Source organism: Platalea leucorodia (assembly GCF_965183815.1).
Source record: "Platalea leucorodia genome assembly, chromosome: 34".
Classification (NCBI taxonomy): domain Eukaryota; kingdom Metazoa; phylum Chordata; class Aves; order Pelecaniformes; family Threskiornithidae; genus Platalea; species Platalea leucorodia.
The window spans coordinates 310588-324689 of NC_138856.1; the positions used below are offsets into that span (position 1 = coordinate 310588).

At 64.0% G+C, this 14102-nt stretch overlaps 1 protein-coding gene across 1 annotated transcript; it reads left to right on the forward strand.

The window, feature by feature from the left end:
- Positions 1–1643: 1643 nt before the first annotated feature.
- On the forward strand, positions 1644–5791 carry B4GAT1 (beta-1,4-glucuronyltransferase 1; the record flags this gene model as incomplete). The annotated part of the gene is given in 3 exon segments (XM_082334401.1): positions 1644–1712; positions 1714–3276; positions 4712–5791. Coding segments are annotated over 3 exon segments (1824 nt in total). The 3' UTR covers positions 4904–5791.
- Positions 5792–14102: the final 8311 nt, after the last annotated feature.

The window sequence follows — 14102 nt, forward strand, 5'->3', positions numbered from 1 at the left end:
GGGCAGGGCGGGACACAGGCCCCGCCCCGCGACCGCCTTAACCCCGCCCCCGAGCGCCCGGGACACGCCCCCACCGCCCGAGCCACGCCTCCCACCGCCTGGGTCACGCCCCCCGACCGCCTCGGCCCCGCCCCCCGACCGCCTCGGCCCCGCCCCCCCAGCGCCGGGGCCCCGCCCCGCGCATGCGTGGTTCCTCCCGGCGACGCGGCGCGGTGAGCTCCCGGCCCCGGCGGGTCCCGGCCCCAAACTGGTCCCAGTCCCCCCCCCCCAACTGGGCCCGGTTCCCTCCCTAGACTGGGCTCAGTGTCCCCCCCATCCCCAAACTGGGCCCGGTCCTTCCTCCCCACTCCCAAACTGGGCCCAGTGACCCCCCCCCCCCGCCCCGGACTGGGCCCAGTTTCCCCCGGACTGCTCCCAGCGCCCATACTGGTCCCAGTAACCCACCCGGACTGGTCCCACTCACCCCTCCCAGTAGTGGTGCGGCACCCATAAAGCTCCCAGCACTCCCATACTGGTCCCGGCACCGATACTGGACCCAATATCCCCCTATACTGGTCCCAGTAACCATCTGTCCCCTGTACTGGTCCCAGCACCCCCATACTGGTCCTACAGGCCCATACTGGTCCCAGTAATCCCATACTGGTCCCAGTAACCCCTTCCTGGTCCCAGCGATTCCATAGTGCTTCCAGGATGCCATACTGGTCCTGGCTCAGCACTGGTCCTAGTGACCCCACAGAACTGGTCCCAGTGACCCCATACAGGTCCCAGTGCTCCCCAGCACCCCCCCAGTAACCCCCAGTACCCCCACCACCCTCCCAGTACACACCTATGTACCATCCCAGTGGCCCCCAGTAGCCCCCATTACCCACCAGCACCCTCCCCATACCCCCCAGTACATTCCCAGCACCCTCCCAATACCCCCAACACCCTCCCAGTGCCCCCAGAACCCCTCAGCCCCCTTCAGTGTCCCCCAGTACCCCCCCAGTACCCTCCCAGTACCCTCCCAGTAGCCTCCTAGAACCCTCAGCCCCCTCCAGTACCCTCCCAGTCCCCCCCCAGCACCCTCCCAGTGCCCCCAGAAGCCCTCTAGCCTCCTCCCAGTCCCCCTTCAGTACCCCCAGTACCCCCCCAGTGCCTCCAGCACCCTCCCAGTATCCCTCAGTACCCTCCCAGTAGCCTCCTAGACCCCCCAGCCCCCTCCAGTACCCCCCAGTACCCTCCCAGTAGCCTCCTAGACCCCCAGCCCCCTCCAGTATCCTCCCAGTCCCCCCCAGCACCCTCCCAGTGCCTCCAGAGGCCCCACAACCCCCCAGCACCCTCCCAGTGCCCCCAGAAGCCCTCCAGCCTCCTCCCAGTCCCCCCTCAGTACCCCCAGTACCCCCCAGTGCCTCCAGCACCTTCCCAGTAGCCCCCAGCACCCCCCAGTACACTCCCAGTGCCCCAAGAAGCCCCCTAACCCCCTCCCAGTATCCCCCAGTCCAGAGCCGGGAGGGGGGGGGGGGTGTCAGCAGGCGATGGGCCGAGGGCGGCTACTGGGGGGCTGCGTCTGGCTACTGGGGGGGCTGGCGCTGCTGCAGACCCTCTACCTGCGAGCCCTGCCCCCCCCTCGCTCCCCCCTCCCCCACCGCCGCCCCTCCCCCCCCATGGCTCCCCCCCGGGGGGTGCTGGACACCTCGGGGACCTTCCGGGTCTATCGGGACATCTTGGGGACCCCCCCCCCGCTGGGACCCCCCCGAATTAGTCCTGGCCACCCACGGCACCCCAGGACGGGTGGCGGGGACCCTGGGGGGGGCTGTGGGGGGGCTGTGGGGGGGGCCTCTCTCGGTGGCTGTTTTTGGGGTACCCCAAGGGGGGTTGGGGGAGCTGTTGGCAGCTTTGGGGGGGCCCTGCCGGGGGTTACGGGGTCGCTTGAGGTTACACGTGGTGGTGGGGGCGGCTGCGCCCCCCCCCGCCGTGCCCCCCAACCCCGGCCCCCCACCCCCCGGGGGATGTCGGGGGGCCCTACGGCGCCTGGCGGCCGCCGACCCCCCCAGTTACACTTTGGGGGTGCCGTACCCCGGGAATCTGTTGCGGAATGTGGCCTGGGCGGGGGCGGCGGAGGAAAGGGGGGCCCCCCACCGGAATGGGGGTCCAGGCCCCCCCAAAACTGGGGGGCGCTTCGTGCTGTTGTTGGACGCCGACGTGGTGCCCAGCCAGGGGCTGCGGGAGGGGTTCCTGAGGCTGCTGCGGGAGGGGGGGGCCGGGCTGGGCCCCCCAACATGGGGGGCTGGCGGGGGGGTGGGGGACCCCCCGGTGAAGGGGGCTGCGGGGGTCTTGGGGGACCCCCCGGTGGTGGGGGCTGCAGGATTCTTGGGGGACCCCCCAGCGCTGGGGGCTGCGGGGCTCTTGGGGGACCCCAATGTCTTGGGGGCTGCGGGGCTCTTGGGGGACCCCAAAGCTTTGGGGGCTCAGGGGGGCTTGGGGGACCCCAGAGCTTTGGGGGGCCCCCCGGCATGGAGGGCTCCTGGTGGCCTCAGGGTCCCCAGCGCCCTGGACCTCCCCCGTGTCCCTGGTGTCCCCAGTGACCCCGGGGCGCTCAGCGCCCTGGAGGTCCCCAACAGGCTGGGTGTCCCCGGTGTCCCCAGCGTCCCGGGTGTCCCTAACGCCCTGGAGGTTCCCAATGTCCCAAAGGTCCCCAAGACCTTCCATGACCCAGGTGTCCCCAACGCCCTGGAGGTCCCCAAGACCTTCCATGACCCAGGTGTCCCCAACGCCCTGGAGGTCCCCAAGACCTTCCGTGACCCAGGTGTCCCCAACGCCCTGGAGGTCCCCAAGACCTTCCGTGACCCAGGTGTCCCCAACGCCCTGGAGGTCCCCAAGACCTTCCGTGACCCAGGTGTCCCCAACGCCCTGGAGGTCCCCAAGGCCCTGAAGGACCCCAATGCCCTGGAGGACCCCAACTCCCTAGGTGCCACCACACCGTCATGGGACAAGGTGGTGTTCGTGCTGCCGGCCTTCGAGGTCCGCGCGGGCACACGGGTGCCGGGGACGAAGGCGGAGCTTCTGCAGCTGTGGGACATGGGGGACGCCCGGCCCTTCTATGGGGCACTGTGCCCCCGGTGCCAAGCACCCACGGACTACGGGCGCTGGTGGGCGCTGCCACCCACCCCCCACCTGCGCGTGGCCTACGAGGCCCCATGGCGTGACCCCTGGGAGCCCTTCTACGTGGGGCCGGCCCGCGGCGTGCCACCCTTCGACGAGCGCTTCCTCCAGTACGGCTTCAACCGCATCAGCCAGGTGCCGTGGGGCTGGGGGGTGGCTGGGGGGGCTTGGGGTGGCCGTGGTGACCACAGGGTGGCCATGGGGATTGGGGGTGCTGTGGGGTGGCCGTGGTGACCATAGGGTGGCCATGGGGATTGGGGGTGCTGTGGGGTGGCCGTGGTGACCATAGGGTGGCTGTGGGGGTTGGGGGTGCTGTGGGGTGGCCGTGGTGACCATAGGGTGGCCGTGGGGGTTGGGGGTGCTGTGGGGTGGCCGTGGTGACCATAGGGTGGCTGTGGGGGTTGGGGGTGCTGTGGGGTGGCCGTGGTGACCACAGCATGGCCATGGGGATTGGGGGTGCTGTGGGGTGGCCGTGGTGACCATAGGGTGGCCGTGGGGGTTGGGGGTGCTGTGGGGTGGCCGTGGTGACCATAGGGTGGCCATGGGGATTGGGGGTGCTGTGGGGTGGCCGTGGTGACCACAGCGTGGCCATGGGGATTGGGGGTGCTGTGGGGTGGCCGTGGTGACCATAGGGTGGCTGTGGGGGTTGGGGGTGCTGTGGGGTAGCCATGAGTGCTATGGGGTGGCTGTGGTGTCCATAGGGTGGCTACGGGGCTATGGGTTGTTGTGGGGTGGCCCTGGGTGCTATGGGGTGGCTGTGGTGTCCATAGGGTGGCTGTGGGGGTTGGGAGGGCTGCAGGGTGGCCCTGGGTGCTATGGGGTGGCCGTGGTGACCATAGGGTGGCCGTGGGGGTTGGGGGTGCTGTGGGGTGGCCGTGTTGACCATAGGGTGGCCATGGGGCTATGGCTTGCTGCGGTGTGGCCATGGTGACCACAGGGTGGCCATGGGAGCTGAGGGTGCTGTGGGGTGGCCACAGTGACCATAGGGTGGCCATGGGGCTATGAGTTGCTGTGGGGTGGCCCTGGGTGCTATAGGGTGGCCATGGGAGCTGAGGGTGCTGTGGGGTGGCCACAGTGACCACAGGGTGGTCATGAGGGCTGTGGGGTCTGTGGGGCGGGCATGGGGCTACGGGTGCTCTTAGGGGACTGTGGGTGCTATAGAGGGTCTAAGGGTGCTGTAGATAGTCCATGGGTGCAATGGGGGATCTATGGGTGCTATGTGTCTTTTTGGGTGCTCTGTGGGGTGCTATGGGGGCCTATGGGCGCCATGGGGGTCTGTGGGTGCTATAAGGCATCAGTGGGTGCTATGGGGTTCTATGAGTGCTATAGAGGATCTATGGGTGCTATAAGGCATCAATGAGTGCTCTGGGGGTCTATGGGTGCTATAAGGCATCAATGGGTGCTGTGGAGGATCTATGGGTGCTGTGTGGGTCTATGGGTGCTATAGGTAATCAGTGGGTGCTATGGGAGTCTATGGGGGCTATAAGGCATCAGTGGGTGCTATGGGTGTCTGGGATGCTATAGGGGGGTGGAGGGTGTCGTGGGTGCCATGGGTGATGCTCCCCTCCAGGCGTGCGAGCTGCACATGGTCGGCTTCCACTTCGCGGTGCTGGACGGAGCCTTCGTCGTCCACCGTGGCTTCAAGGAGGCCGGCGGCTTCCACGGGGGGCGGGAGGCCGAACTGCACCGCAACCGGCAGCTCTTCCGGCACTTCCGCGCCGAGCTGCGCCAGCGCTACCCCGACTCGCCCCGCCGCTGCTGACCGCGCGCCTGGGTCCCCCCGCCCGGACGCCTGGGTCCCCTCCGCACCAGACGCCTGGGTCCCCTCCGCACCGGACACCTGGGTCCCCTGCACCCGGACGCCTGGGTCCCCTCCGCACCAGACGCCTGGGTCCCCTGCACCCGGACGCCTGGGTCCCCTCTGCACCGGACACCTGGGTCCCCTCCGCACCGGACACCTGGGTCCCCTGCACCCGGACACCTGGGTCCCCTCCGCACCAGACGCCTGGGTCCCCTGCACCCGGACACCTGGGTCCCCTGCACCCGGACGCCTGGGTCCCCTCCGCACCAGACGCCTGGGTCCCCTGCACCCGGACGCCTGGGTCCCCTCTGCACCGGACACCTGGGTCCCCTCCGCACTGGACACCTGGGTCCCCTGCACCCGGACTCCTGGGTCCCCTCCGCACCGCACGCCTGGGTCCCCTCCGCACCGGACGCCTGGGTCCCCTCCGCACCAGACGCCTGGGTCCCCTGCACCCGGACACCTGGGTCCCCTGCACCCGGACGCCTGGGTCCCCTCTGCACCGGACACCTGGGTCCCCTCCGCACCAGACGCCTGGGTCCCCTGCACCCGGACACCTGGGTCCCCTGCACCCGGACGCCTGGGTCCCCTCCGCACCAGACGCCTGGGTCCCCTGCACCCGGACGCCTGGGTCCCCTCTGCACCAGACACCTGGGTCCCCTCCGCACCGGACACCTGGGTCCCCTGCACCCGGACACCTGGGTCCCCTCCGCACCAGACGCCTGGGTCCCCTGCACCCGGACACCTGGGTCCCCTGCACCCGGACGCCTGGGTCCCCTCCGCACCAGACGCCTGGGTCCCCTGCACCCGGACGCCTGGGTCCCCTCTGCACCGGACACCTGGGTCCCCTCCGCACTGAACACCTGGGTCCCCTCCGCACCGCACGCCTGGGTCCCCTGCACCCGGACACCTGGGTCCCCTCCGCACTGAACACCTGGGTCCCCTCCGCACCGGACGCCTGGGTCCCCTCTGCACCGGACACCTGGGTCCCCTCCGCACTGGACACCTGGGTCCCCTGCACCCGGACTCCTGGGTCCCCTGCACCCGGACACCTGGGTCCCCTCCACACTGGACACCTGGGTCCCCTGCACCCGGACACCTGGGTCCCCTCCGCACTGAACACCTGGGTCCCCTGCACCCGGATGCTTGGGTGCTCTAGCACTGGATGCCTGGGTACCCTCTATACCGGACACTTGGGTCCCCTCTGCACCGGACGCCTGGGTCCCCTGCACCCGGACGCCTGGGTCCCCTCCGCACCGGACACCTGGGTCCCCTCTGCACCGGACGCCTGGGTCCCCTCCGCACTGGACACCTGGGTCCCCTGCACCCGGACTCCTGGGTCCCCTCTGCACCGCACGCCTGGGTCCCCTCCGCACTGAACACCTGGGTCCCCTGCACCCGGACGCCTGGGTCCCCTCTGCACCGGACACCTGGGTCCCCTCCGCACCAGACGCCTGGGTCCCCTGCACCCGGACACCTGGGTCCCCTGCACCCGGACGCCTGGGTCCCCTCCGCACCAGACGCCTGGGTCCCCTGCACCCGGACGCCTGGGTCCCCTCTGCACCAGACACCTGGGTCCCCTCCGCACCGGACACCTGGGTCCCCTGCACCCGGACACCTGGGTCCCCTCCGCACCAGACGCCTGGGTCCCCTGCACCCGGACACCTGGGTCCCCTGCACCCGGACGCCTGGGTCCCCTCCGCACCAGACGCCTGGGTCCCCTGCACCCGGACGCCTGGGTCCCCTCTGCACCGGACACCTGGGTCCCCTCCGCACTGAACACCTGGGTCCCCTGCACCCGGACTCCTGGGTCCCCTCTGCACCGCACGCCTGGGTCCCCTCCGCACTGAACACCTGGGTCCCCTGCACCCGGACTCCTGGGTCCCCTCTGCACCGCACGCCTGGGTCCCCTCTGCACTGAACACCTGGGTCCCCTCCGCACCGCACGCCTGGGTCCCCTGCACCCGGACACCTGGGTCCCCTCCGCACTGAACACCTGGGTCCCCTCCGCACCGGACGCCTGGGTCCCCTCTGCACCGGACACCTGGGTCCCCTCCGCACTGGACACCTGGGTCCCCTGCACCCGGACTCCTGGGTCCCCTGCACCCGGACACCTGGGTCCCCTCCACACTGGACACCTGGGTCCCCTGCACCCGGACACCTGGGTCCCCTCCGCACTGAACACCTGGGTCCCCTGCACCCGGATGCTTGGGTGCTCTAGCACTGGATGCCTGGGTACCCTCTATACCGGACACTTGGGTCCCCTCTGCACCGGACGCCTGGGTCCCCTGCACCCGGACGCCTGGGTCCCCTCCGCACCGGACACCTGGGTCCCCTCTGCACCGGACGCCTGGGTCCCCTCCGCACTGGACACCTGGGTCCCCTGCACCCGGACTCCTGGGTCCCCTCTGCACCGCACGCCTGGGTCCCCTCCGCACTGAACACCTGGGTCCCCTGCACCCGGACACCTGGGTCCCCTCCGCACTGAACACCTGGGTCCCCTCCGCACCGGACGCCTGGGTCCCCTCTGCACCGGACACCTGGGTCCCCTCCGCACTGGACACCTGGGTCCCCTGCACCCGGACTCCTGGGTCCCCTGCACCCGGACACCTGGGTCCCCTCCGCACTGGACACCTGGGTCCCCTCCGCACCGGACACCTGGGTCCCCTGCACCCGGACGCCTGGGTCCCCTCCGCACTGGACACCTGGGTCCCCTGCACCCGGACTCCTGGGTCCCCTCTGCACCGCACGCCTGGGTCCCCTCCGCACTGGACACCTGGGTCCCCTCCGCACCGGACACCTGGGTCCCCTGCACCCGGACGCCTGGGTCCCCTCCGCACCGGACACCTGGGTGCCCTGCACCCGGACTCCTGGGTCCCCTCTGCACCGGACACCTGGGTGCCCTCTGCACCCGGACACCTGGGTCCCCTCCGCACCGGACGCCTGGGTCCCCTGCACCCAAACACCTGGGTGCCCTGTGCCCCCGGTGGCCTGACCCCAATAAAGATGGCCGCCTGCCCACGCTGCCTCTGCGCAGGTGATGTCATTAGGTGGGGCCCTCTGGTTGCCATGGCGATTGGTGAGGGATGTCAGGAGCAGCAGCCTCCTCCAGCAGAGACCAGTACAGACCAGTAACAACCAGTACAGGCTGTGAGGGATGTCATATCAGCGTGTGTGCGTGTCTAACACCCCTGTATGTATTTATAGGTGTATATAAAGGAATGGACATATATGTATAAATATATATTTTAATTAAATAATTAAAATACAGAGACGCGCTATTTTATTATAATATTTTATTTATTATAATATTTTATTATAATACAATAGAACAGAATACAAGTAATGTAATAGATTTATTTTTATATTTATATATTTTTATATTTATATATATTTTTATATTTATATATATTTATACATGTAAAAACATACACTTAATTTATATTATATTATATATAGAGTATATATAATATATATTATATATTATATATATTATTTGTAATATATATTATATTATATATATACTATATATTAATATATAGTAATATATGCTTATATCTTATTTTTATATTTAATAATATATAAGCATAGAAGATTTAAAAATATATTTAAAACATGAAACGAATATAAAAATTCGATATATGTAAATATAAAAGCGTATCATTGTGTATAATATAATGTAATATTTATTATATTCATATTACACTATATTATATTCATACCTACACATTTGAATATATTTTTGGTGTATATATATATATAAAATAATATACAGCGCCGTGTGTGTATATATAAAAATATATATAAATATAGAAAAACATAAATATATATATATATATAACCCCCCCCCAGGTACAGTTCCCGAAGGAGAGGTCCGGGGCCCTCCAAGGTCACCCCGTCCCACCCCGGTTGCCGCCGGGCCACCGCCGCCGCCCAGGAAGGTGCAAGCAGGGGCCGGCTCCCTCCTGGTCGGGTTGGGTGCTCAGGGCCGCAGCGCCGGCACGCGGGACGTCACGGCGTGACGGTGGCCGCGTCGAGGCCACCAGAAGAGCGGTCCGCTGCTCCCGGGGCTGCGGGAAGTGGTTTTTTTGGGGGGAAAAAACCCTCTTTCGTGAAGCGGCTACGAGCTGAGCTGATGTCACCTGGCCACAGCGCTCACAAGATGGCGGCTCACGCAGGGTGGTGAGAAAGGACCTGAGAAGAACCATAGCGATCGTGGGTGAGGTGGATGCACAACAGCGCGGTGGACGTGGTTGCCCAACGCGACGCTGGTGTTGAGCGCGGCTTCGCAGACGTGGTTCATCAACGCGATGAAGGCATCGAGCGCATCTTCATGGCGGTGGAGATGGTTGCGCAACGCGACGCTGGTGTTGAGTGGCTCTTTGCGGCTTGGCGGACGTGGTTCATCAACGCGATGAAGCTATTGAGCACGACTTCATGGTGGTGGAGGTGGTTGCGCAACGCGACGCTGGTGTTGAGCGCGGCTTGGCGGACGTGGTTCATCAACGCGATGAAGGCATCGAGCGCGACTTCATGGCGGTGGAGGTGGTTGCGCATCGCGACGCTGGTGTTGAGTGGCTCTTCACGGCTTGGCGGATGTGGTTCATCAACGCGATGAAGGCATCGAGCACATCTTCGTGGTGGTGGAGGTGGTTGCGCATCGCGACGCTGGTGTTGAGTGGCTCTTCACGGCTTGGCGGATGTGGTTCATCAACGCGATGAAGGCATCGAGCGCATCTTCATGGTGGTGGAGGTGGTTGCGCATCGCGACGCTGGTGTTGAGTGGCTCTTCACGGCTTGGCGGACGTGGTTCATCAACGCGATGAAGGCATTGAGCGCATCTTCACGGACGTGGTTCATCAACGCGATGAAGGCATCGAGCGCATCTTCATGGTGGTGGAGGTGGTTGCGCAACGCGACGCTGGTGTTGAGCGCGGCTTCGCGGACGTGGTTCATCAACGCGATGAAGGCATCGAGCGCATCTTCATGGCGGTGGAGATGGTTGCGCAACGCGACGCTGGTGTTGAGCGTGGCTTCACGGACGTGGTTCATCAACGCGATGAAGGCATCGAGCGCGACTTCATGGCGGTGGAGATGGTTGCGCAACGCGACGCTGGTGTTGAGTGGCTCTTTGCGGCTTGGCGGACGTGGTTCATCAACGCGATGAAGCTATTGAGCACGACTTCATGGTGGTGGAGGTGGTTGCGCAACGCGACGCTGGTGTTGAGCGCGGCTTGGCGGACGTGGTTCATCAACGCGATGAAGGCATCGAGCGCGACTTCATGGCGGTGGAGGTGGTTGCGCATCGCGACGCTGGTGTTGAGTGGCTCTTCATGGCTTGGCGGATGTGGTTCATCAACGCGATGAAGGCATCGAGTGCATCTTCATGGACGTGGTTCATCAACGCGATGAAGGCATCGAGCGCATCTTCGTGGTGGTGGAGGTGGTTGCACAACACAACGCTGGTGTTGAGTGGCTCTTCACGGCTTGGCGGACGTGGTTCATCAACGCGATGAAGGCATTGAGCGCATCTTCACGGACGTGGTTCATCAACGCGATGAAGGCATCGAGCGCGACTTCATGGCGGTGCAGATGGTTGCGCAACACGACGCTGGTGTTGAGCGTGGCTTCACGGACGTGGTTCATTAACACGATGAAGGCATCGAGCGCGACTTCATGGCGGTGCAGATGGTTGAGCAACGCGACGCTGGTGTTGAGTGGCTCTTCGCGGCTTGGCGGACGTGGTTCATCAACGCGATGAAGGCATCGAGCGCATCTTCATGGCGGTGGAGGTGGTTGCCCAACGCGACGCTGGTGTTGAGTGGCTCTTCGCGGCTTGGCGGACGTGGTTCATCAACGCGATGAAGGCATCGAGCGCATCTTCATGGCGGTGGAGGTGGTTGCGCAACGCGACGCTGGTGTTGAGTGGCTCTTTGCGGCTTGGCGGACGTGGTTCATCAACGCGATGAAGGCATCGAGCGCATCTTCATGGCGGTGGAGATGGTTGCGCAACGCGACGCTGGTGTTGAGCGTGGCTTCACGGACGTGGTTCATTAACACGATGAAGGCATCGAGCGCGACTTCATGGTGGTGGAGGTGGTTGCGCAACGCGACGCTGGTGTTGAGCGCGGCTTGGCGGACGTGGTTCATCAACGCGATGAAGGCATCGAGCGCGACTTCATGGCGGTGGAGGTGGTTGCGCAACGCGACGCTGGTGTTGAGCGCGGCTTCGCGGACGTGGTTCATCAACGCGATGAAGGCATCGAGCGCATCTTCATGGCGGTGGAGGTGGTTGCGCAACGCGACGCTGGTGTTGAGCGCGGCTTCGCGGACGTGGTTCATCACCGCGATGAAGGCATCGAGCGCATCTTCATGGCGGTGGAGATGGTTGCCCAACGCGACGCTGGTGTTGAGCGTGGCTTCACGGACGTGGTTCATTAACACGATGAAGGCATCGAGCGCATCTTCATGGTGGTGGAGGTGGTTGCGCAACGCGACGCTGGTGTTGAGCGCGGCTTCGCAGACGTGGTTCATCACCGCGATGAAGGCATCGAGCGCATCTTCATGGCGGTGGAGATGGTTGCCCAACGCGACGCTGGTGTTGAGCGTGGCTTCACGGACGTGGTTCATTAACACGATGAAGGCATCGAGCGCATCTTCATGGCAGTGGAGATGGTTGCGCAACGCGATGCTGGTGTTGAGTGGCTCTTCGCGGCTTGGCGGACGTGGTTCATCAACGCGATGAAGGCATCGAGCGCGACTTCATGGCGGTGGAGGTGGTTGCGCAACGCGACGCTGGTGTTGAGCGCGGCTTCGCGGACGTGGTTCATCAACGCGATGAAGGCATCGAGCGCATCTTCATGGCGGTGGAGGTGGTTGCGCAACGCGACGCTGGTGTTGAGCGCGGCTTCGCGGACGTGGTTCATCACCGCGATGAAGGCATCGAGCGCATCTTCATGGCGGTGGAGATGGTTGCCCAACGCGACGCTGGTGTTGAGCGTGGCTTCACGGACGTGGTTCATTAACACGATGAAGGCATCGAGCGCATCTTCATGGTGGTGGAGGTGGTTGCGCAACGCGACGCTGGTGTTGAGCGCGGCTTCGCAGACGTGGTTCATCACCGCGATGAAGGCATCGAGCGCATCTTCATGGCGGTGGAGATGGTTGCCCAACGCGACGCTGGTGTTGAGCGTGGCTTCACGGACGTGGTTCATTAACACGATGAAGGCATCGAGCGCATCTTCATGGCAGTGGAGATGGTTGCGCAACGCGATGCTGGTGTTGAGTGGCTCTTCGCGGCTTGGCGGACGTGGTTCATCAACGCGATGAAGGCATCGAGCGCGACTTCATGGTGGTGGAGGTGGTTGCGCAACGCGACGCTGGTGTTGAGCGCGGCTTGGCGGACGTGGTTCATCAACGCGATGAAGGCATCGAGCGCGACTTCATGGCGGTGGAGGTGGTTGCGCAACGCGACGCTGGTGTTGAGCGCGGCTTCGCGGACGTGGTTCATCAACACGATGAAGGCATCGAGCGCATCTTCATGGTGGTGGAGGTGGTTGCGCAACGCGACGCTGGTGTTGAGCGCGGCTTCGCGGACGTGGTTCATCACCGCGATGAAGGCATCGAGCGCATCTTCATGGCGGTGGAGATGGTTGCGCAACGCGACGCTGGTGTTGAGTGGCTCTTTGCGGCTTGGCGGACGTGGTTCATCAACGCGATGAAGCTATTGAGCACGACTTCATGGTGGTGGAGGTGGTTGCGCAACGCGACGCTGGTGTTGAGCGCGGCTTCGCGGACGTGGTTCATCAACGCGATGAAGGCATCGAGCGCGACTTCATGGCGGTGGAGGTGGTTGCGCAACGCGACGCTGGTGTTGAGCGCGGCTTCGCGGACGTGGTTCATCAACACGATGAAGGCATCGAGCGCATCTTCATGGTGGTGGAGGTGGTTGCGCAACGCGACGCTGGTGTTGAGCGCGGCTTCGCGGACGTGGTTCATCACCGCGATGAAGGCATCGAGCGCATCTTCATGGCGGTGGAGATGGTTGCGCAACGCGACGCTGGTGTTGAGTGGCTCTTTGCGGCTTGGCGGACGTGGTTCATCAACGCGATGAAGCTATTGAGCACGACTTCATGGTGGTGGAGGTGGTTGCGCAACGCGACGCTGGTGTTGAGCGCGGCTTCGCGGACGTGGTTCATCAACGCGATGAAGGCATCGAGCGCGACTTCATGGCGGTGGAGGTGGTTGCGCAACGCGACGCTGGTGTTGAGCGCGGCTTCGCGGACGTGGTTCATCACCGCGATGAAGGCATCGAGCGCATCTTCATGGCGGTGGAGATGGTTGCGCGACGCGACGCTGGTGTTGAGCGCGGCTTCGCGGACGTGGTTCATCACCGCGATGAAGGCATCGAGCGCATCTTCATGGCGGTGGAGGTGGTTGCGCAATGCGACGCTGGTGTTGAGAGCATCTTCGCGGCTTGGGGACGTGGTTCATCAACGCGATGAAGGCATCGAGCGCATCTTCACGGACGTGGTTCATCACCGCGATGAAGGCATCGAGCGCATCTTCATGGCGGTGGAGATGGTTGCGCAACGCGACGCTGGTGTTGAGCGTGGCTTCACGGACGTGGTTCATTAACACGATGAAGGTATTGAGCGCGACTTCATGGTGGTGGAGGTGGTTGCGCAACGCGACGCTGGTGTTGAGCGCGGCTTCGCGGACGTGGTTCATCACCGCGATGAAGGCATCGAGCGCATCTTCATGGCGGTGGAGATGGTTGCGCAACGCGACGCTGGTGTTGAGCGTGGCTTCACGGACGTGGTTCATTAACACGATGAAGGCATCGAGCGCGACTTCATGGTGGTGGAGGTGGTTGCGCAACGCGACGCTGGTGTTGAGCGCGGCTTCGCGGACGTGGTTCATCAACGCGATGAAGGCATCGAGCGCATCTTCATGGCGGTGGAGGTGGTTGCCCAACGCGACGCTGGTGTTGAGTGGCTCTTCGCGGCTTGGCGGACGTGGTTCATCAACGCGATGAAGGCATCGAGCGCATCTTCATGGCGGTGGAGGTGGTTGCGCAACGCGACGCTGGTGTTGAGTGGCTCTTTGCGGCTTGGCGGACGTGGTTCATCAACGCGATGAAGGCATCGAGCGCATCTTC